General features: G+C 42.6%; 1 protein-coding gene across 4 annotated transcripts; it reads left to right on the top strand.

Annotated features, from left to right (window-relative positions):
* On the top strand, positions 1-24,235 carry LOC147639264 (WD repeat-containing protein slp1-like). 4 transcript variants are annotated; one of them, XM_086789075.1, is made up of 11 exons: positions 1-131; positions 252-322; positions 505-637; positions 755-894; positions 11,258-11,310; positions 11,447-11,552; positions 11,678-11,809; positions 11,911-11,979; positions 21,928-22,038; positions 23,458-23,488; positions 23,697-24,235. In XM_086789075.1, exons 2-11 carry the CDS (start codon positions 254-256, stop codon positions 23,807-23,809), a joined length of 957 nt encoding a protein of 318 aa, XP_086645201.1. In that variant the 5' UTR covers positions 1-131; positions 252-253; the 3' UTR covers positions 23,810-24,235. The 4 variants fall into 4 exon arrangements, with proteins under 4 accessions (XP_086645201.1, XP_086645186.1, XP_086645193.1 ...); XM_086789060.1 differs by having other exon boundaries at positions 252-333; positions 23,697-24,234; XM_086789067.1 differs by lacking the exon at positions 23,458-23,488 and having other exon boundaries at positions 252-333; positions 23,697-24,234.
* The last annotated feature ends 688 nt before the right edge of the window (positions 24,236-24,923 follow it).

Raw genomic sequence — 24,923 nt, 5'->3', positions numbered from 1 at the left:
AGAGAGAGAGAGAGAGAGAGAGATGGACTTTTAGTTGTTAAAAGAAAATCTTGGCTTTGATATCGAAGTATGGCCACCTCCGACGAGAATGCTGCTCGCGCAATCATCCAGCCCAATATTATCATCCCTTTGTAAGCTTTTCCCGCTGTCTGTGTTCTCTTTTCCTGGATATACATACATGAAGAAATTCACTTCTAGCTCTCCGCATTTTGCCCTATCTTTTTTTTTTTTTTTTTTTTTTTGGGAGGCAGAGATGGTAAAGAAGCTACTTGCTCATGCTTTTCCGAAGACGGAAGCTGGCTTGCAGTTGCTTACACCAGTGGTATAATAGAGGTCAATTATGTTTAATCACTTGAAGACCATATTGCAGATCTAAACAAAACCTGCTTTTATTTTGTGTTCTATTATCGATCATTATGTTTAATCACATACAACCCATGTGCAGGTGAGAACTCAACATCTGATTGATCATATTTTCTAATCATTTGTTTTCTAATAGCACAGATTTACAGAGTAGAAGATGGAGGGCTTTCTTTCACTTTGAACAAAAGTGGTGTCCACAAGTATCCTTGTTTATCTCTCTGTTTTAGACCCACGGAAGGCCTTTTCTCTACAAGGAATGTGCTAATCTCAGGCGGTACAAAAGCTTCACATCCTTTTCCCCTTGCGTATTTACTGTTGTGTACATGATGATGTCATTGAACCAACCTACAAGCTTCTGCATGTTCAACTCACACTATCTTCTGTTGTGAAGATGTGGGCGGGCAAGTTCATCACTGGCATGCCACTACTGGCAAACTTATCAGCACCATCAAAGAGCCCGGGAACGAGATTTTTTATGTGGCCCACCAAGAAACTGGTGCACTATTCGCAACAGCCGGACTAGATGCCAAGGTGAGTCTGTAGTACCGATTCAGCAATTCATCTTATACAAGTTTGTACATACTTGTGGTTGGAGACATGCATGTATGCATGTCTCCAACAAATGTGCTCTTTTATGCATGCATACAATCTCATACACACATGTGGTTGGAGATATGAATGTATACAACTGTAAATGATGATACATACATAAAAGTGCAAATTACACCTCGTGCATACATAACATCCATCCATGCATACACACACATACATAGATATTTACATACGTACTTACATAGTTACAGTAATAGATACAAGTATGCATTTGTGCTCATGCCAGTACAATAACTGTGGAAATTAATTCTTCTACCAGCACTGGGCAGTTGGTGGCATCTGCATCAGACTCTTCTGTGAATCTCGATTGATGCAGTTATGCCAATCCTTGCTAATGCCTGAAAAGTTTACTGGGCAGTAACTCCTTTTAGGGCGGGCCCTGGTCCCTCATTCCGTGGGACTCACCATTTAGTTTTCCCCCCAAGATGTAAATTTGATCCATCAAAATAGCACTCATAGTTCCTGCATCAGAGTTTGCGAATCTCCATTGATGTAGTTATGTCAACCCTTGCCAATGCCGGAGAACTTGTTACGCCCATAGATCACCTAAACATAGGACAAGCATGATTAGCAACCAAATTAAACGGGTGCAGGCTAGCTCACCACCCAACCGTAGGTCTACATGGATAGACCACCCCGAGCACAATAGCTAAGGCTCCGAGTGGACCATGTCCCAGGCCTAGGCACAAGCCTCTGTCATCCAACATCACGATAAAATACAATACTCCACTCAATAGGCTCACCCCACTTATATAGCCACTATAAACCTCTAAATAGCTATTATAACACTAATTGACACCTTAGCCCATGTAATACTAATCTTTAGGGTCCTTTAACCCAAGATTAGGCCGACTAACCCTATGGTTAGCATCAGGTACATAACAGAATTCTACAGGGCCCTAACTCCTTATAGGGCTGACCTTGGTCGTTAATGCTGTGGCACTCACCATTTAGTTGATTCTATCTTCCCCCCAAGGTGTGAAATTGATCAAATGGCAGTCATTGTCTTTGGAGGGGGAAGGTTCAATCACTTCTGAATTGTCTGCAGTAGCCTCCTCCTGTAGGAAGGTGCTGATACCGCGTGAGAAGAGCAGGATGTAAAGAAGCCTTTGGAACTGTTCTTGGTGCTAAATGTTAAAGTGATGATCGGGTATACCCTGTTTGATAGAAAGCAGAACCCCTTCACAATGGTTTAGGGGTGCTGCTTTGCATGTTGAAATCCCTGTCATAAGGGGAAAAGGAAGCCCTGACCAGAATGCTCCTGCTGGGGTGCCTTGTGTGAAGTTCTGTTTATCAATCCAAAAGAGCTTTGTCACCATTGGGGACATCGATGTTACCCAGGCAGTTCGTTCCTAAACAAGTCTGCTCTGTTTGACAGGATTGAAACTTTAGCCTTGTACCCTGAGTGCCAAAATGTGGAAACCAGTAAATGTGACTCTTGCTTGGTAGAACTTCAATTTCTTAGTGACATGACTGTTATGTACGTGGATGCTAATTTACGGATGAGGACCTAATCTAGTGGGTTTAGGGGGGCCTAGGATTAGGGATTACCAGGCAGATACTTGGCTAGGATTCCTAGATTGATAAAATTGGCTTAATGGCTGTTTATAGGAGGTTAGCTATTTATGGCATAGTTATCAGTCATAGGTGAGAGCCTAGGTTATTATGAGACACAGTTGTGTGCTTGCACCACTAAAGGCATGGCTTGGACCAGGAGAGCAAACATGCTCATGCCCTGCACACATGGCGAGTACATAGGTTGACATGTTGAAGGCCTCTGTGGTATGGGATGCCAGAGTTAGACATGGGCCTATGCCATATGGGATTGTGCAGGAGCCCTGGCCTTGGCTCAGGGAGATCGATGGATGCCGGTCGTGATTAGGAGGTGAACTAGCTTGCCACCTCATGATTTGGTTTAGTACTAACCGGTGTTTTAGCTATGATTAGGGCAGATCTTGGGAAGGACTTTACAAATGGTTTCAAAGCCACCCTTACACAGAGGCTGAAGAGGTATGCTTGTCTAGGCGAGGTATATCTCTCATTGCTTCTCTTTCCCTAAAAGGAATTGCTCTATTGAAGTTCGTATTTACAAGGATTTGGTGATGTCAAGGCATGTGTGATGTGTCAAGGAAGAGATGGAAAGAAGTGCTGTTTTTTATGTGTGTTTGGGCTTGATCAAGAATCTGAGAGATGGCTCCAGATTTTGTACCTGCTGTACCAGCTCTATTGGTACTGCTCCGACCTCTTTTGGTTGCCCGTGGTGCTACTGCCCGACTTGTTCATAGTGCCTCGGATGGTGCCGAAAGGTGTTTGGATTGTTCTACACCGATTTTATAGCTGTTTGACTTCGTATTTCACTGGTGTTTTGGATGGGGGAAAACAACATATAATGCTTTTGTTTCACACGTGTGAACTTGGGCAGCCCTTGCTGCTGGCTGACAGAATCCCTTGGTGTACGATAGGGTTCCATGGCCTTTACAAGATTGTCCTATTGTAAGCGCCGCGGGGCGTGCCGTGATAGACTCAACCACATGTCCAAAAGATAAAGATATAGAGAGAGAGGGGAGAGAGAGAAGGGAATAGGGATCTTGCACAGGACACCACATTCAGTGGGGAACAGGCCCCGCCCCCTTTGAGGAATTTATTGAGGAACAATCCATAGGCATGCTGGCCGGGATCAATACAATCAAAGAATACAAAACAGATAGATATGCCGATGTAGGATATCCAAGTCGATGTCGATGTTGAGGCTCTTTGATGCCGTGCACACCACGGGGATGACCCACAAGTATCTCTCACCGGCCTAGTACCAAATCCAATATCCAATATCCAAATCCAATGAATCCAAGTCCAAATCAAATCCAAAACTAAGTCCAGATCAAGTCCAAGTCTAGATCCATGTCCAAGCTATATGTCTAAGTTCCATGCCCAAGGTCTATGTCCAAGTTCTCCATGTCTCTGCTCCATGTCCAAGCTCTATGTTCCATATCCAAGCTCTATGTCCAAGTTTAAATCCAAGTTCAACTAGTCCAAGTTCCCATGAGTAATCTCCACAACTCCTTCAACCTTGTCGATGAAGAAAACCATGGAAAAGCTATTTCTGGCAAGAAAATTGGTATAAAACTTGTTTTAATGGTTTTTGGGCGATAAAAATATCCAAAAAGCAATTTTTAGGGTTTTTGGAGCAATTATAGGGTTTTTGAAATTTTTAGGGTTTTTGAAATTTGTCCGTACAGGGAGGTACACGTGTCCATATCGCCCATGCATATGCCCATACAAGTCTAGGGTTGACTATACATTTGAAAAGTAAGTTGGAGAAGGTGTTGATGGCGAAGAAGAAGCTCTCCATGATCATAATGATGCCCACATACACTCCACGATCTCCTTCATGATTCTACAAGGGAGGTTCAAGCCTATTGATACTTGAAAAGGGCTCTGCTTTTTGCCAAAAGCTTGTCCATGCTTTTGCTTTGCCTATTTATGCCTTGCTTTTTTCTTTTTGCCTTTGCTTTTTCTCTTTTTACTTTTATTAATAAAATATTACTCAACTTTTGGTGCTTTGCTTTTCTGGCTTTTAAGGCCTTGCTTTTTACTGCTCAAACTATCCTCAAGGCCATCTGGTCACTTCCATGGCTTTATTTGTTGAAATATGCAATGGGCTAAACACCACTGTAAACCACTCCGTCGAACTTCCTGGCATGATGCCAATCTGATGATCTTCAGATCTCTCTGGTGTCTTTGCTTTCCTTTCCCTAGCTTGTCCTGAGAAAGCTGCATGATAGACTCAACCACATGTCCAAGAGATAAAGATATAGAGAGAGAGGGGAGAGAGAGAAGGGAATAGGGATCTTGCACAGTACACCACATTGAACGGGGGAATAGGCCCCGCCCCCTTTCAGGAATTTATTGAGAAACAATCAACGGGCATGCTGGCTAGGATCAATACAATCAACGAATACAAAACAGACAGATATTGGATATCCAAGTCAATGTCGATGTCGAGGCACAAGATCTCTGATGCTGTGCACACCATGGGGATGACCCACAAGTATCTCTCACCGGGCTAGTACCAAATCCAATTCCCAAATCCAAATCCAATGAATCCGAGTCCAAGTTCTAAGTCCAGATCAAGTCCAAAACCAAGTCCAGATCAAGTCCAAGTCCAGATCCATGTCCAAGCTATATGTCTAAGTTCCATGCCCAAGGTCTATGTCCAAGTTTTCCATGTCTATGCACCATGTCCAAGCTCTATGTTCCATATCCAAGCTCTATGTCCAAGTTCAAATCCAAGTTCAACTAGTCCAAAGTTCCCATGAGTAATCTCCACAGCTCCTTCAACCTTGTCGATGAAGAAAACCATGGAAAAGCTCTTTTTGGCAAGAAAACTGATATAAAACTTGTTTTAATGGTTTTTTGGGCGATAAAAATATCCAAAAAGCAATTTTTAGGGTTTTTGGAGCAATTTTAGGGTTTTTGAAATTTTTAGGATTTTTGAGATTTCTGTCTGTACAGTTCTGTACACGCGTCCATATCGCCCATGCATATGCCCATACAAGTCTAGGGCTGACCGTACATCTAAAAAGCAAGTTGGAGAAGGTGTTGATGGCGAAGACGAAGCTCTCTATGATCATAATGATGCCCACACACACTCCACGATCTCCTTCATGATTCTACAAGAGAGGTTCAAGCCTTTTTATACTTGAAAAGGGCTCTGCTTGTTGCAAAAAGCTTGTCCATGCTTTCGCTTTGCCTTTTTTTTTATGCTTAGCTTTTTCCTTTTTGCCTTTGCTTTTGCTCTTTTTACTTTTATTAATAAAATATTACTCAACTTTTGATGCTTTGCTTTTCTGGCTTTAAGGCCTCAGAGATGCTTTTTGAGAAAGCGCCTTTTAGCTTTTTGGTCCAGCTCAGTCTCCTCTATCCAATGGTGCCCTAGGCTCGCAGTCAACCTGTTTGACTTTTTGGTTTTTCCTACTTTTTTGACCAAAAATGGTGCTTTTTCTTAATCAAATCTTATGGACCTTGTCCCCATGTCTTCTTCCACCTATCTGATGTCCGGGCATGGGTTTCATCATGTGAAATAGGGCTAGGACAGCCAAATAGTTACACCTATGGCCTAGGGCTTGGCCAATGGCTAGCCGCAATAGCCATGGGCTGTTTGGTGGCTCTTGGACAAGCCCTACATGGCTGTCCACGAGACATACTTCTTCAAAGCCTATCTGGACTGGTGCCCGTGCATCCGGCTGGAGGCCTAATTCTTAGTAGACCACTACGTCATTCCAGAGGGTTACACAGACGTGCGGGACATGCATTGACTTCATGTGCGAGACATGCACACCTACTTGACCATGACCCTCGATAGTGGATCCCTGGCTAACTTTTCGGGGAGAAGGGCTCACAAAGGGCCAATTACACTTGTTGAACAGATATTGTCCATGTGGCAGCGAAGTGTGGGATGCATGTGATAGGCTGTTATGGATATATGAGTTTGTGTAATCTATTTTGGAAGCACAGACTTTGCTTTTGTTCTTGGACCAGTTTATTGGTATTTGGGTTACCCATAGCAATTTCTTATGGACTCAAGGACGAACTTGACAAACAAGAGATAAGTACTTTTTCATTGCTGTTTGTTTTGTGTTTAGCAAATATGATGTGTATACAAGGAGAAGGGTGGATTGTTTGCCTTGAGTTGTTTCAGGGAAACATTGTCAATCGTTGAAATAGTGTGGTATCTATGGTATACATGATTATCATATGGATCTATGGCTTTCTATTTAATTCATGGAGCGCACGACAACTCATGGATTGAGGATTTTTTATATGGACTTTTGTTTTGGCGGGGCCGAAATGTCTGTAAAGCTATTGGTGACTAAAATGTCTATAATTTATATGTAGCAAAAATGTTTATGGAGCACCAAGATATGCCTATATTCTTATCTTATGTTACACACTTCATTTGATGTGACACTGGGGATTGGGGAACGAGAGACTACTTCTTGGAGTTGGTGGATTCGACCCAACACTTAGTTGTTTGGATATACTCTTGGAGTATGGATAAAGAGATATGCTTTGGATATTTGTATTATGGAGACTCTTTAGTCTTGCCCATTTATTTGGGCCATGGTTATGATATCTTGAGTTACGGGAGTGTTTTGTGTCACCCATTTATTTTGGACATGATTATGATATCTTGACTTATGGGGCTGATTTATCTTGCCCATTTATTTGGGCCATGGTTATGATATTTGGACTTATGGGACTGATTTGTCTCACCCATTTATTTGGCCATGGTTATGATATCTAGACTTATGGCATTTATTTGTCTCGTCCATTTAGTTGGGACATGATTTTGATATTGGTATTATAGGGACTGATTTAGTCTCGCTATTTATTTGGGACATGGATTCTTTCAGTTATATTTAATTTATGAGACTATCTTGTCTCACCTTTCACATTTAATGACCAATGGGCAACCGGCGCCTCTACAAGGAGTCATCTGCACTATTTGGGAGGCTGTGAAATGGGCTGACCCTTGGTCATTCTAGTGCTTGATTTTTGGAAGGCTAATGACCAAAGCACATTGCGATATATTGGAAGCACTCTTAGGCATTTTGGAATTTTTGAGTGGTGGATCAAAAAGGAAGTTTTCAGATGTCTTGGCTAGACAAGGTTGCTCCCTTTCTTGTTTCCTCTTATCTAGATAATACCACAACATCAGGCTTTATGCATTGACTGCATGTGGGGTCAAGAGGAGAATTGCTAAATATTAATAGTGATTAATGTGGAAATAAACAGGTTCTAGGTGGTTGTGTAAAGTGACACCTATTTACTTAGTATTCTAGCTTTAAATAAAGCGGTTCTAGTGTGTGTGAACAGCCGCTAGTGTGTGGGAACAACCTCTTAGAAGGATCTTATGTAAGCACTGATGCGTAAAGGTGACACATCTTAGGGACAGTCGGCATCATGCCTTGAGACACCTCGTAGGGACACTTGGCATCATGCCTTGCATGTGGCATGTGTGGTGGTAGCATATGCACATACCTTGTAAAGGGGGACCTCTTCTATAAAAAGGACCAAATATCATAACACAAATATGCTTTCCATCCATGACTCTTGTGTTATTACCCTTAATCTCCAATTAAACCCTTGTTTAATGTGCTGATCATTTTCTTGGTCAACATTACTTTGGTATTAGAGCTCTCGCCACCTGTTCTAGGCTCTGCTTCGTTGCCTGCTTCCTCCGCCTAGGAGCCCCACTCCACGTGTGGGCCGTTGTTGCTCCTCCCATTGAGAGCCCGTCATCGCCCAATGTCGTGAACCAGCGCCACCGCCACCCCGTGTCAAGATGGCGGTAGTGCAGAGAGGACCACCTCCACTTACTCATCTAGCATTGAGCCCCGCCCGTTAGTCCACCAGCCTCCTCCACTTGGTCTTCCGGCGTCCGAGCCTCCCAGCTTCTTAGCAAGGCACAACCAGCTCACTAGGAGAAAGGAGAAAGGGGCATTACCATCGAACCAAATCCAATTCAACATCCTATCAAGAGGTAAACAGATTTGCGCTTTTTTTGCATACATTAGTTCTGGGGCAAAATCAAAGTCTTTTGTGCTAGGAGGGGTGAATTAGTGTAGTGGAAGCATCCATAGGCACTCCTGAACCTTTGCAAACTCTAGGCACTCCCGTTCTTGTGCACATATCTCGGAGCTTTTTTTCTGTTCACTCCAAGTATACACAATGTTTCTCGTCGTATACTTTGGCAATCGCACCTCACATCCCGTTATATCCCGGTGCCTTGTGTGCACACTCTCGTATCTCCCAGCTTCTCTTACTTTCCCAAGAGCTCACATCCAGGGGGGGCTTTTGTGTTCCTTGCACTTTGTCCAGCTTTGGGAAATCCCGTTTTGTGAGGATGTCGCAAAGAGCACTTGCCACTGACCTTTCTAGGTTTGGTGGTTTCATGACAACTGAAGATCAACTTGATGGTTCCAACCACTCACTATGGAGCTTCATGATGAAGAGTCAGTTAATAGCCAAGGGGCTATGGGAGATTGTCACGAGACAAGAGCCTCGTCTTGCATCACCAACTCTTGGCACCTCCCTTGCAACACCAAGGGGGACTCAAACCATGGCACAAGCAGTGTTAGGCATTTTAGCACCACCACCTAGACCCACTCAAGATCAAAGATGATGGGATGCCTCTGTAATCAAGCAATGGCCTTCCTCACATCCGATCGTGCAGCTCTATAGGGGCTGGTTGGTTGGTCCTCTAGACCATGCTCCAATCCCGTAATGAAGCACGAGTCATGTACTTGATGCGGGAGCTGGAAAACTTGAACATGAATGAGGGTGATTCCATGGCATATCAACTTACCAAGGTAGCAGATCTCAACGAACAGTTGTTGATTATAGGTGATGTAGTTTATAACAAGGAATTGGTCACCACCATTCTTAATTCCTTAGCTGAGTCTTATCAGAGTTTTCATACTTCTCTGAATCTCTCTATGAGAGGAGGCGGCAATCCTATATCCTTTGAGGAGCTGCTTGGATTACTTCCGTGAGGAGCAGACAAGGAAGAATAGATCCGTGGGTGATGCAAGTAGAGGAGATCAAGCCTTCTTCTCTAGAGACAAAGGCAAAGTGGACTCGTCAGGGTGACACCAAGAAGAAGAAAGGTAAGTGTCATTACTGGCACAAGCATGGGCACTACATCAAAGAATGTGGAAAGAGACTTGCAAAGCTGAAAGTTGATGAAGACTCTACAAACTCTGCTACTTCTACCTCTGACGACAAAAAGTAGCAACCAAAAGCAAAAGCAAACTTAGTCAATGATGATTGGGCTTTCGAGCCACATTATCACTATAGAGGGGGGATGTTAAATATTAATAGTGATTAATGTGGGAATGAAATGTGCTAGGTGGTTGTGTAAACTGGCACCTATTTACTTAGTATTCTAGGTTTAAATAAAGTGGTTCTAGTGTGTGTGAACAGCCGCTAGTGTGTGGGTTCTTTTGTGTGCGGGAGCAACCTCTTAGAAGGATCTTATGTAAGCAATGATGCATAAAGGTGACACCTCTACACTTGGCATCATGCCTGGACATGTGGCATGTGTGGTGGCAGCATATGCATATGCACACACCTTGCAAAGAGGGGCCTCTCCTATAAAAAGAACCAAATATCATAATACAAATATGCTTTCCACGACTCGTGGCTTACCCTTAATCCCCAATTAAACCCTTGTTTAATGTGTTGATTATCTTGCTGGTCAACATTACTGTCTCTCTCTCCCCCATCAATCGTACTCTTGTTCTCTCTGCACTGGGATCAACTCTTGCCCTCTCCCTACTGGGACCAACAAGAATAGCACAAATTAAATTTTAGCCATCCCCTTCACCTCTAGAGGGGCAAGGCTAGGCATCCATGTCTCTTTGATGGTAGCATACCTTGACGTGGGGATGACAATTGTGACCCATTTAGAGCTTCCCAAGGGGGGTTCTCCAACTTTGCAGCAAGCTTGCTATTGTAGCTCCCACCATTGTCACTCGGCAATGTTACACGCTTCAATGGCGCCAATGTTAAGCTAAATGGATACACTTGAAGCTGAAACCACATGCAGCACAAACCAAAAGGTAGTGATTTGATGATTTAGATTACTCACTGCACTGCATAAAGAAAAGCTGGAGAATGCAGAGGATGACCTTACAGGAGCAACTGGTAGATGTAGAGCTCCTCTTCACAGTTTCAGTACAGCAAGGCAAACATTGGTTTGGATACCCTGCTCCACACATGGTCTGCAGTCTATCTTGGCGACTTTGAATGTTTGATAGATACTCAACTAGAGATGTGTAATTGGATCCGGGGTGAGTGAGGTTGGATTGATAAGCCACTCATGGGTGGATCCTTTCCAGAGAGTTGCTGTCTTAAAATAACCTGTATCCAGTGTTTTGAGTACGCCCATGTGTACCCTTTTGGTCAGTTCTTAATGAAGCATCTTGTTTCCTAGTACCTTCCAACAGAACAGGGAGACTCTTTTCATGAATTTTTCTGAGTGCTCTCTCCTTCCCCCCCCCCCCCCCCCCCCTTCAGTGCTAAATGCTATGTACAAATGCAATATCAGAAAAAATTTCTTGTTCTGTCGAAAAATAATCAAACTTAAACTCTAAACAGGTTCTTAATCGACAATTTATCTTATAATTTTAGGTACGGGAAAATTTCTTGTTCTGTCGAAAAATAATCAAACTTAAACTCTAAACAGGTTCTTAATCGACAATTTATCTTATAATTTTAGGTACGGGTCTATGATGGGCTAACAAGGAAGCTGTGTAAGGTTCTGGAAGAAGGGTATGGACCCAAAATATTTATTTTTTCTCGATTCTTTAATAACTTTTTACAGCTTCTTTAGTCAACTAAGAAAGTCATACGACAGATCTTAGGAGCTTGAACATTGAGTGTAAGTTTCTGTTTCCTGTGAGGCCAGTGATGGGTCTTCTACTACAGGCCACACCAACCGGATTTTTGCCATAAAATGGACTCCATTAGATATCCATGTCATTTTGAGTGGTGGCTGGGACAAGACTATTCAGGTGAAGCCGCCATAGTTTCTCAAGAAATGAATGTAACACATTGATATCTGTCCTTTATTAATTCCAATGCTTTTGGAACTCTTAAGTATACTTTGAGATGGCTCAACATGCATTTTTGTCAATAGGTATGGGACTTGAGGGTTGGGAAGTCAGTGAGAAGTATTTTTGGACCATACCTTTGTGGAGACTCACTTGACTTTGATGATAGTACAAGTAGAATCCTGACAGGATCATGGCGAGCTTTTGAGCAGTTACAGGTTGAAGTAGAGTGCCTATTTTGTCAGCTGTTTTTGAAATATGCTAAAGCCTTGTGTAGCTTCTGATGAAGAAAAATGTCTCATCTTTTTTGTTCATGAAGGAATGGGATTATGGAAGTGGAAGTCTTGTTCGCACGTTTGTCTGGCCCCAAAGTATGAACTTGGAGAAGGTAAATCCTGCTTTTCCACTTTCCTTTAACTTTAGCTATGACTTGTTTAGACATGATGATAGGTAGAATCTTGCACTCAGTTCAACTCTAAAAAATGCATCAGGTCAAAAGGTCCAAATAGAGTGAAAACATCAACCCACAAAACGTCTTGAAAACTGCAAAAAAGAAAACAGATCCCAATTCCCAACGGCATCTCATCATGCCATGCCATAAGGTTACCTTCCTTGATGGTCTTTATTAACATGCGAAGCACCAGGGGCAACTCGGTATGGTTATACCCGGGTTTGAGGGGACTGGGGAGATAGGAGGTAGAGAAAATAACATACTTTGATATTGAGATGGCAAAACTTCGGGAGACGATGCTTACATGAGCAGTTGGTTCTCTTGCAGAGCGAGTAGTTTTGAACCCATGTTCTTTCGTGATACCTAGTTTATTGGCCCTTCTTTCATGGTAGAGCTTTATGCAGGTGACAGGAGGGAGCAACTGATGAGCTTAAGGATCCTTGGCTGAACTGAGGGATTATCCACTTGGACTTCGAGAGTAGATTTGAACCCGTGTTTTTTCGTGATACCTAGTTTATTGGCCATTCTTTCATGCTAGAGCTTTATGCAGGTGACAAGAGGGAGCAACTCATGAGCTTAAGGATCCTTGGCTGAACTGAGGGATTATCTGCTTGGACTTCCACCTAGTTTAGTGGCCCTTCTTTCACGCTAGAGCTTTATGCGGGTGACAAGAGGGAGCAACTCATGAGCTTAAGGATCCTTGGCTGAACTGAGGAATTATCCGCTTTGACGTCCACATTTCTCAAGTAACAAGAAAGTAAAGATTATACAAGGGTTCCTCATAGGGCTGAGGGAAGGCCATGATTAGGTGGAGGGAGATTATGGATTACTCGATCTCAGGGGCTGAATTTGAGGCTTAGTTCCGGGCTGAATTTCTTCAGTGGGACGATGAGTTTGATGTGATGGCTAGACTTGCAAATGACCAGATTTGCAGATGACAATATTTGCAGATTTGAGCATGGATGTATCTTTCGATACTTATTCCGTGACGTGTATGGTAAAGAGGGGTGACACATATTTTTATTGTGTGGATCCTTGTGATTACAGGTTACCTGGTATATACCAGGAGTTAATGTGAAGGATCGATAGCATGACTTGGACAGAGCTGTGAACTTTCCTTGTTTCATTTAGTTTCTTCGTGCTTCCAGGAATATCATTGGTTAGTCCGGGGCAGATAGATTCCAATTAGGAAGCCTCAACGAAGGAATTTTGTCAAGGCAATTGCCTCGATTGCAATATGTGTCTGTGTATGTCACAACCGAGTGTTAGTGACTATATATGTGATTACTTGTAGTTGCTTATTACTTTCCGGGACGATCATTGATCTTGCCTATTTAGAGTTTACCTATAGTAACTTTAGATCATGTATTTGATCCAGCACATTTAGTGCACAAGATCTTGAGGGTTGTTTTATTATCATCTTCTCACAGAGAGTTTCCGGTTTTAGGCTGGGAGTTCAGTATGGCTTCATGTGGGTAGTTATTCTTTTAGAGACTCTGATGACCCATGAGGGAAGCATGTCTTGACTTTTGTCGAAAATTACACTGACGAGGGTTCTCTGTGACCATGGATAATTGTATTGTTGTCATCATGGTGAGAATGGGCGGTAGTATTAGGTGTTTTTTTGTTGAGGTGCACTAGGTTTAGTGGTGATTATACTGGTAATTATAGAATGTGTAGATTTTTGATTATGTAGAATACGTATCTCCTTCTGAGATTGGATGATAGAGGATGATCTAAGTTTTGGTTTATCTTACAGAGTTTGATGGGTACTAGGCTTTAGTAGTACTAGAGATGTTAACCGAGGGGGATGTGTTATGTACATGTGTAATATACATAGCATAATGGTATGACCTATACTTGATTTTCCTTATGTTTTTGGCTCATCTATGTTCTCTAGCCTAGGATGTGTAATGTACACAGCATAATGGTATGACCTATACTTGATTTTCTATATGCCATTGGCTCATCTATGTCTTCTAGCCCAGAATCATAGCAAATGTTGGATGGCATTTGATGTAGAGTTTTTTTGCATGTTGTGATGCTATATAGAGGTTTTCCTTGGGGCGTCTTTCAGATGCATCTTTGTTTCATCTCAGATTTTGAGATGAGAGATGCAATCACTTATTGTATGTGAGATGGATTTCTTCATAGAACTCGGGGATTTTATGTGTCGGATGGGGTTTGACTTCTAGTGCACATATACAAAGGTGGAAGTGTGTGTATAGTCGAGAGATAGCAACTTTGAATGGGATTTATTGTTCCTTTCGAGAAACGGTACAAAGGTGGAAGTGCACATATACCAAGGTGGAAGTGCGTGTATAGTCGATTTTTTGGAGAGAGCAACTCTGAATGGGATTCATTGTTTCTTTCGAGAAATGGTATATTCTAGGTCAACGTAGCATTTCCTGAGACTATCCTCCTGAATTTGAACGGGGGTTCCTCATAGGATTGAGCTGTGGTAGCTATAGTTAGGATCTGGTCAACTTTATGCAAGTGTGATTTGCGCTAGTGAGTTGCTACAGTCATAGTTTTGCGCGAGGTTGGATTGCCGAGCACGAGTGTTCTACACTTAGGGTAGCCCCAAGATTATGGGAGGAAATAACAAGGAAGATTATACGGGACAAATTGATGTGGTCTGCTAACCTGAAAGTCAGTGTCCTTCAGATGATAGGCTGGTTGTGTCAAGGCGGGATTGGGAAGGGACTTATTACTCCAACTTAATCTTATGTCTAAAGGGGGTCTTGTATGGAGTGTATCTTGGTGGTATGGGATGCGAAGATCTGCTACATACAGATTTCTCGATACATCTGTATTCCCATTTGGTGGATGTCTGGACTGAGGGCAAGCGATAGTTGATTTGAGAAATCAATTATAGTAAGGGAGAAAGAATGAGATTGTGGATTGCAGGTGATCAAAAAAAGTACCATGTAGTTGCTTGGTATTTGCGACTATGATTGGGTCTATATTTTGGGTAAAGCGGTTATGCTTTGCTAGATGCTAGGTGAAGTTTCTTTGCTTGAGAGAGAGTTTTGAGGATCTTCACTTGTGGATATATATTTTGAGATCCAGATTCAGAGCAGATTTTGATGATACTGAGAACAATAGGTTTCTTGGATTGATTTATTCTCTCAAAAAGATTTGGTTTGTATGTTGGAAGAGATTGCTAGCAACCTCTGGTAATCTTTTGGAAGACTGCAAGTTGAGTAGTGATAGATTTGTAAGATGTATATGGGGTATATTCTAGTGGTATGGGATGCTAGGACACAGGCCTCATATGTTTCGTGAGGTGTTCTTTTTTGAACATGGTCTTGATAAGGGCATTTTGTGATGTTACTCATGATGAGAGCGTTGAGATACCTGATAGTTATATGATTCTTAGATAGGGAAGGAGTTCACTCATCATCCTCAGTCTAGTTTGATGGGCAAGAAGAGGGTGTGAATCAAGTTTTGGAGGATAAGCTTCGTGCATAGGTCTTCAGGCAACCATATGATTAGGAGAGGTACATCCCAATGGTCGAGTTTGCCTAAGGTCCCTAGTAATGGTAGGACTTCAAGGTATTCCGATTTATGCAGTTAGAGATTTCTTGATGAATATGATGCTCACTCCAAGATTCTAGTTACTGGCTATTTATGACTAGTTGGTTATTTATAGCAGTAGTAATCACTATATAAGTGACTTGTGGGTTGATTATTGATATAGGTAACATTTGTTGATGGTGGGTCTGAGCCTAGACCATAGACTCTCGACATGGACTTGGTAGATGGGAGTGAGCCTTAGCCTTTGGCTCGGGGGTGGTTTGTAGTCCATGAGCTAGCTTGTACCCCTTCTTTTTGGTACTATTCTTGTCCCTTGTGTTTAGGGAGATCTTAGAAAGATCTTACATAAGAGCAGCCGAGTATTAGGCACAGTGTAGTTGAAAAAAGGCGAGCTCTTCATGGGGTTGGTAGCATCAATCCACTCCCATTCACCAGGGTCCCAATGAAGATACCTAATGGGACAGCCATCATACAACCATAAACACCAAGGAGCTTGAATCACCATCGCGTGTGGGGGGGGAGGGATCAATATACGAGTACTTCCCTAAGTGACCAGATGAAGCACAAAGCCAGGTATAATCTCTTGCATGTTACCTCTATTCAGTCGCCACCCTAGCTGAAGAGAGTAGAAAGCACAAGCCCCTTTGTCTTCTGGATCCAACAAGCCAGGCACCTGGAGGGGCACACCTGTCCTAGAAAAGACACCCAGCCATGAATGACGGTGCTCACCGAGAAAATATACTGGTGATCCAATGGTTAGATATGGCTGCATCAATCTGCCGGATAGGTCCACGACTCCCTCTGAGAAGCTGGGATGTCAATCCCCGATCATCTGGGAGACTTTTGAAAGACTTCCAATCAAGAAGTGTCATGTCTCTCCCAAACCGGCCACTGCATATATCCTGCTGCACCCAAAGGTTTGCCAAAGTCATCTTAAATAAACATATTCCACATAATTGGCTGCCTGTCTCAGCCTCATCCACTGGAACTTCCTGCCAGTGGGGAGGATGAGAGGTTGTTCCCTGCTGAAGTGTGCGCTATGCATCCAGTCTCCACCATGCTCAAGAACCCATATGGATATATGATACATGAGGAAGTCCTCCCAAGGCTCAGTACCAGGAAGGAACCCTCTGACAATCAACTTGCAAAGCAATGCTTTGCACTGGATTTCCCTGGGTCTATAATATCCAGCCCCCCTTCTTGCTTGGGAAGAATAATAGTCTCCCAAGCAACTTGGCCCTAGTGTCAGAGTTGCCATCCAATCCCAACCGTAAAACGTTGCAGACCAACCTTCACAGCTGCTCAATACATCCACGGTTGAAGCACCAGCATGAAGCAATAAACCAAGCTGTTCACAAGCAACACTTGGTTTACCACCAAAGCCTTGGAGGCCAAATCCACAGCTTCCTCAAACTCCCATGAAGAAGCTTCTTCCTTATGCTCATGAGCACAGGAGCAAATTGTTGCATAGGCAAAATGTCAATCCCGACCTGGCATCCAAGATATCTGGACGGTAGCCTCTCTCAATCCAAGGAAAGCCAACCTCTGCACCTCCAATGAACTCTTTGAGAATTACTAACCCAGACTCCAATAGATTTGTGCCAGTTTATGAGGGCCCGTGCTGCTAGAAAAAATTCATCCCAGGCAGTCACAAACATGAATAGGAGGCCTCTAGGAACATAGCAATATCATCAGCCAATTTTTGAGGGCCCATGCTGCTAGGCAAAATTCATCGAAGGCAGTCTGAAACGAGCACAAACATGAATAGGAGGTCTCTAGGAACATAGCAATATGAGGGCCTGTGCTGCTAGACAAAATTCATCCAAGGCAGTCCAAAATGAGCACAAACATGAATAGGAGGCCTCTAGGAACTTAGCAATATCATCAGCCAACTCAGAGTCTAAGAGCTCCTCCTCCCTACACAAAGGCAACCTTAATCCAGAAACTCCGAGACATAGCAGGGGGGGCTAAGGGGCATCCTTGCCGTAGTGAACGAGAAATTTGTAATCGCTCACCTCTACCACCACAAGCAAGCACAATATTGTGGGTATCCTGATAAAGGCATGACACCTCTCTCATCCAATCCTGCAAAAATCTCATGTGTGCAAGGGTACCTTCAAGGAAGTCCCAATCCACTCTTAAGCCGTTATTAATCGGTACTTCCAAAAGGAAAAATATTGTATGTAGTGATGCAATTGGATTAGCTTCACATAGACAACATTCAATTGTTACTTATATGGGCAATGGAATAGAATCTAGTTCTGAATACGAAATCTCTTCTCACAGGATAGGAGAAGCTATTTTAAAAATTCTCAAAATTTAGCTATAATATGGCGAGGGGCTGATTGCTTGTCTTATACCATTCAACCGCCTTCCCAGAAAGATATGATGTTATCAAAAATACTTCATCCTTGAACGAACGCATTGTGTAACATGAATCGCAGTCTGCAAAACAGGCTGCAACCTCATGCGCACTGCCTATTGTAGGCTGTCCCAAGCAATGCGATAGGTCTCCATTGTGCAATATTCATCTTATCACCACCACCTTTAGGAATAAGGTAGATAAGACCCTCAGTACGGAAAGATGGCATAGTAATGTCCTCCACATCTCCTGTGAAGTCAGTGTAATCTCTTCCCCGAAGTCATTCCAAAACCTCAGAAAGAAGGTTGGGGAAAGATCATCTAGGCATTTACCATGAGGTTATGCCAAGAGTGCTAGCTGGAACTCTCCTCAATGGAAAAGGGGGCATCGAGTGAGGCACACATCATCCGACGTCAACCGAGGCAGGGACCTTCTGCAATTTGATTGTTCTCTTTGATGAGACACCAACTTCCGGTGTACTCTCAGTTTTGGTCTCATAGGCCATCATGGCCTATGAGAGATGTTAATAAATCATTTCATTTCATTTCATTTCTCTCTCTCTCTCGGGAATGGTCCTCTGCTGAGAGGAGGTGGTGAGTGGATCACACCGAGAGTTCCCTACAACTGCTTCACCCTTTCTCTGCTATGAGATGGACCCTGAATAGCAAAGAAGTGTTTGTTGCATCTACCTGCCATTGGGAAAACCTGATTGAATTGTTTGCTTGCCTTGAAATTTATGGCCAAGATTTTGAGTTTAGTTAAAAAACTGATGGATTGGCAGAATTTTGAAAGAAAAACCAGCAAAGGTAAATACCCCTCCTTATTTTGATTGGGTGGTGTAGAGTCCTTCCGTGAATCTCCCTAAACACAGTTGAAAACCAAGGTTAGTCTTAAACCAAATCATGAGGTAATAGGCTAGCTCACCTCCCAATTGTAGGTTCTGTACATTGAACCACCTCCGAGGGCTCCAGCACAATCCCATAGGCCCACCATTGAAGCCCACCCGTAGGCCTTCGACACGCCAACCTACGTACTCACCATGTGCATGGCATGAGCATGTATGCTCTCCTGGTCCAAGCCACACCGTGCATCCGCACAACTATGTTATCGCAACTCTTTCCACTAGGTAAGGGCTTTTCTTGTCAGGAATTCTTGTACCATCTGTATCCTTTTATCCTCAGGGAAAGGGTGGAACTCAAAATGTGTACCCCACTTGTGGAGCCAGGAGTCAACTATCTCCCGAGTCCTCTGTTTTTTTTCCCCCATGTAGGGCTATAGAGTAAAAGAAGGTGCAACGAAAGCTGTTCTAGATCCCCCCTGCTGTCACCAGACTTGCCAAAGTTTCTTGCATAACAACCATGGTGTTAGTCAGGTTTGTAATCTGCTGCTCTAACAAGGTTATCCTGACCTCGGAGTCCACGACCATAGTGACTAGATCATCGACCGTCACATCATCCCCCCTTTTTTAGCAAAAAAGCCATTGCTTATAAAAATAAGAAGAGAACTATTTTTTCTTTCCAAAAAAAAAAAAAACGATGCTGCTTTTTTATGCTAGAACTGCCAGGATGCTGTTTTTTTGTGTGCGCCAGCTTTTCCTGGCTTTTCTGCCTGCACACTTCTGCCCTGCCCTTGTGTGACCTGCCTGCCGGCTGCCCCTCTGCTGCCTATGTTCTGCTATGGCAAGCACCAATAAGAGGCTGCCCAGGCTGAGCAGCCTGGCCTGGCTGCTCTTGGCCGCATTGCTGGCTGGCTGCACTCAGCCGCTGCCTAGGTTAGCTGCACTTGGCTGCCCTAAGGCTGGCTTCACAACCCCATGCCAACAAGCCTTTTAGCTATCTTCAGGCCCAACTTGGGTACCCGCTACAGCCCATACACACGTATATCAAATAGCAGCAAATCTACTCCTTGCATCCCTTTTGACACACGAATACACTTGCAAGTTTGCAACCTTGACGCCAACAAAAAACCTTGTACAACTCCTGTAGAGCAACGATTTGATAGAAAGAGAAACGATGAGAGGAATACCTGGGAAATCCGACATCAACGCCGCCTAGACACGCATAACCTCTTCAGCCTCTACATTAACCTGGCTATGATACCAACTGTAAAGTCCTTCCTTGAATATCCCTAAACACAGCTGAAAACCAAGGTCAGTCTTAAACCAACCCCTGGGCCAAGGTTAGGGCTTTGGCACAAGCCCATAGGCCCGTGTCTAACTCCACCGAAGCCCACCCATAGGCCTTCAACATGCCAACCTACGTACTCGCCATGTGTGTGGCATGAGCATGTATGCTCTCCTAGTCCAAGCTAGACCATTAGGGGTGCATCCGCACAACTAAGCCTCACTTATATAGTGATAACTACGCCATAAATAGCTAACTCGCTATAAAAGGACATTAAGCTTGTTTTATCAATCCAGGAAAACCCTAGCCAAGTATCAACCTGATGATCCCTAATCCTGCCCCCCCCACCCCCCCTAACCCCACCGGGTTAGTCCCTAATCCATAGATTAGTGTCCAGGTACTTAAAAGGTGGTGAAATTGTTTTTTTTTTGACACTGCTTTGGTTGTTTTTAGCTTTTCTTACACAGACATTGTATCAGATCCACCAATTGTTGTAACCTTTTTGGTCTCATAGGTCATTTTGGCCTTCTAAAGACGTTAATATATCATTTCATTTCTCTCTCTCTCTCTCTCTCTCTCTCTCTCTCTCTCTCTCTCGGTCCAAGCTAGACCGTTAGTGGTGCATCCGCACAACTATGTCTCAATAATAACCCAAGCCTCACTTATATAATGATAACTACGCCATAAATAGCTAACTCGCTATAAAAGGCTATTAAGCTTGTTTTATCAATCCAAGAAGCCTAGCCAAGTATCAACTTGATGATGCCTAATCCTGGCCTCCCCTAACCCCACCGGATTAGTCCCTAATCCATAGATTAGTGTCTAGGTACATAACAGGTGGTGAAATTGTTTTTTTTTCTTGACACTGCTTCAGTAAACATGTAAGGCTCGCCTCTTTCCCTGTTAGCATTTTTTTTTTCACATGGAACATAAGTAATAATTTTTGGTTTCATGGACCCGTTGGCTCTCTCTCTCTCTCTCTCACACGCACATGTGCACACACAAAAAAAACAGTTTGGCTTAGGGGCTATCTATTTGATTCTCAGTATCTATTCAATCTCCCAGCTACGATTATAGTCCCAAGTCCATCAAGTCTTAATGAAAGAATGCCTGCCAAAAAAGTAAGTAGATTATTTGCTTTGTTTTATAAAACAAAAGTTCTATTTATTCTTTAGACCGGCACCATCCCATGAAAGAATGCCTGCCAAAAAAGTAAGTAGATTATTTGCTTTGTTTTATAAAACAAAAGTTCTATTTATTCTTTAGACCGGCACCATCCCCAGCAGTTCAAAGCAGTAATAACTTGCACTCAAAATCAAATGCATGAAACGAGAAGATGTAAAACAAGAGATGAATTCTGTTAGAATTCTCGTAGAAAATCCTCAACTTTTTGTGCTCCTACAAATTGTGGACAATCATACAAAGGCAATTTTTAAATTTTAATTGCAGACCTTGCTTTGAAAACTCAATACACTCCATAGTAGTGTATAAGATCACTGAGTCTCTCATTTTTGTGTTGTCAAGCCAGTACATTTGTATACATTTCTTCTGTTAGAAAGTGTCTTGATGGTCCCAAGACAGCTGAAGCATGATAATTACCATTGGCTAGCACCTCTTGGATTTGTCACATATTCTAGTTTTCAAAAAAAATTTTTTTCTGTGATTCATTAATGAGCCAAATATTCCAAATAGTTGTATGAAACAGAGAAGCTGGTGGTGCATAGACTTCAAACCTCGGTTGTATATGGGTTGGATTTTATATTTATTTTTTCAGAAAAGAGACTTCTATTAAGTAATATATGGGTTGGATTTGAAATAAAAATGTAGTACAACTCTTTAACATTTTGCACTTGACTGCAGCCATGCCAAATATATTCTGCATGCTATGGGAGAAACATGTCACAGAACTTAATAGCAGCAGGAGGAAGCGGTTCAAATCAAGCATCTCTCTTCCACACTGAAAGTGGTCAAGTATGTAGTTTGCATTTGTGTCGAGTACTTCTTTAGCCAAACATAAGTGTCATTTGGAGATAACATGGAAAGGCCAGTTGCACTTAATTCGTAAACAAGAAAATAGTTTGCAGCCCAGTCTATGGGCAACCTAACTACTGTGGACATTGACTGTATACAACGGGATGCATTAGTACACTGACAAATGGGAGGGAGATTGCTGTCACGAGACGTTGGACACAACCCACATGCAGCAATGATGATTTAATCCAATCGCCCATAGCATCAATGTGAGCAACTGCAAACAAGACCAAAAGAGGATAAAATGCAACAAAGGTCCTCCAAAGCCAAGTCAAAAAGATAAATGGAGATCATCAATCTGCTCAAAAAGGAGGCCTATTATTTCAGAACATACAAAAGGAAGGAGCCAACAAAGGAATAAGAGAAACTCCTAGAAATATAATCACTACAGGTGGATCCAGATGCCAAATGGGCACGATAGGGGGGAGAGTTATAAATCTCTGCCAAGGTTGTGGGATGGACTGTTCCATGAACAGCATACAGGCCACAACATTCCAGGTTGCCCTTGTAGTACAGCTGAGGTCTTGAATCAATGAACAATGTGAATGCTCTCTAGGTTCTTCCATACTCTTCGGGCCTCTATGCATCCCTAAGCACAATGCTGAATGGTCCCTGCTGACACGCAATCCACCATCGGCTGCCAGCCAAAAAAAGAGTGTAACCTTCCACCTTCTACCAGAACTCCAAAGCCTCCTCCAAAAGAAAGCCTACATGAATCGACCATGGTGATTTCCTCAATGGGGTCTCCTTGTAAGGATCCAAGTGGAAGCATTAAGCTCTATGTGTTGACCAGTTTTGACTGTGTAGTCAACAAAGGGGGTGCTCTGTAAAGGTCTTTGATTATTGAGTCGTCCCCAGTCACCTGAATCCAATTGCAAATCTGCAATAGGGCATTCAGCACACATCCAAAGTCTCCAAGATAGACTGAATGTTATGTGTGAAGGGGGACTCCTGCAAGATCATCCTCCATCCTCTCCCTACGGAGTATATTGAAGTATTATCATCTTTGTGCCATGCTTTGTGGTTTCATGTAAAGACATCATCACATGCCCATCAGCCTTTGACAAATTGGACGATGGGTGGGGGTGTCAAACGCAGACAGGCAGTCTCTGCCATCCAACCCATGTTCCTATATGTAGTATTATAATTATGAGTGTGTGTGTGTGAGAGAGAGATAAATTTACACACAAGCACTTGAAAAGATAACTCGTGTTTGGCATAATCTTACAATGATCTAAATGGTTAGGAAAGTTTCACTTTGAAGGTGCTTTTCATACTCCTAATGTTTTAGAAAGCAAAATGTTGAAAGGCAAACTTATCAAAGACACTAACCTAGCCCTTTTTGTATGTTTTCTAAAGTATTTAGGAGGCCTACACCAACTAGGAAAAGGTGTGCTCCAATCTAATTTGTCATGTTTATCATTGTACCACACTACCCAAAAGAGGGCATGAGCCCCAACACCTATAATATAACACACAACAAAAAAATAAATCACATTTTGGAATCATTGTGTTTAAGAAATAAAGCACATGCTTTGGTGGTATCATATAGAGACCATAACTCACATAGTTTTTACTCCCCATCTGCTTGCTTGTAGGCGTTGTGTCCATATCATTCAACCATGCTGGCTCACAAATGTGCATTGTTACCACAAATCAAGTATTCATGGTCAACATGCAAGAAAATATCAGAAATATGTATAGAGGATAGTGAATGCAGTCTCCCTTCATGTGTGTGAGTTCAAAATCTGTCATTGAAAAACCAAAGAGGATAGCAATATGCAGTGTATTCACCATACTCTCAAGCTACTTGTTTTCCGTTCCAAAAAAACAGCCTTAACTCCTAATTAAAATGGGGCAATTCTTGTTGTTTTGAGGTATTCCTACACTTAAGACATGGATTGCTTACATTTATGATGCTGGTTCCTAAATTTTGCAGCCTTGCCAGGGCTAAACAAAGCTATTATTGTTGTATGTTTATGAAAGGACTGTTTTGATTCAGTAACCTGTCTAGATCAAGGATGTTTTAGTGGTTGTTATTTGGAGCCATGCCAATGCTACACAGATTGATAGTGCCATTTAATTCCTTTCGAAACTTTCTAAGCAAACAAGAGATTATTTTCTCTTTAAAAGGAAAAGAGAGAGAGAGAGAGTGTGTGTGTGAGTGTTCGTGCAAGAACTAAATTGGTCGCCAATTCATCCAGTGACTTCGCAATGGCTAACCCAGAAGACAATGTTTTTTACTAAGGTTCCTTAACCTAAAACCAAGAATGGCAAAAGAGTCTCTCTTGCTCGAGTCTAATACATTTTATTGAGCTTGATTGTAAACCTTCTCATTGTAATTTGAAGAGGAAATTGACCGTTTTGAGCATGCATTTCTCTATAAATTTTGCATAATAAAACTAAAAATTGAAAATTTTGAAGAGGAATCTTCTCCCCGTCCACAAATTTGAACAAGTTCTCGAACCTATCTTTTCCCAAACCTTGGTCTATGGGTCGCAGTGCTGCACTCTAAAGCCAAGCTAGACTTTGACTCCAAAAACTTTTTAAAAAAATATCATATACGGTGCTCATAGGCCCATAGTGTGTGTCAACTGAAAATGAGGGTGGGTAGAGATGGGATAAGGGAGACTTTTGAGGGTGGGCAAGAGATGGGACAAGTGAGACTCCCCATCCATAAGGCATGGGCGGGGGAGATCTCCCCCCTTTTACAAGACTGTGAGTTGGAAAATTGGTGTGGGCAAGGGCACGTGTGTAACCGACCTAAGTCATCTCTCTTGCTCGAGTCTAATACATTTTATTGAGCTTGATTGTAAACCTTCTCA

Source organism: Cibotium barometz, chromosome 4, assembly GCF_041138505.1.
Source record: "Cibotium barometz isolate CiBa-2024 chromosome 4, ASM4113850v1, whole genome shotgun sequence".
NCBI lineage: Eukaryota > Viridiplantae > Streptophyta > Polypodiopsida > Cyatheales > Cibotiaceae > Cibotium > Cibotium barometz.
This window is presented reverse-complemented; position numbering and strand designations above follow the sequence as displayed.

Excerpts from the sequence above, each read along its gene's own strand:
- LOC147639264 (XM_086789060.1), top strand. The coding sequence starts at position 70 with ATGGCCACCTCCGACGAGAATGCTGCTCGCGCAATCATCCAGCCCAAT. Across the intron at positions 638-754 it reads GAATGTGCTAATCTCAGGCG|ATGTGGGCGGGCAAGTTCAT; the intron begins GTACAAAAGCTT and ends TCTGTTGTGAAG. Across the intron at positions 23,489-23,696 it reads CCTACACCAACTAGGAAAAG|GCGTTGTGTCCATATCATTC; the intron begins GTGTGCTCCAAT and ends GCTTGCTTGTAG.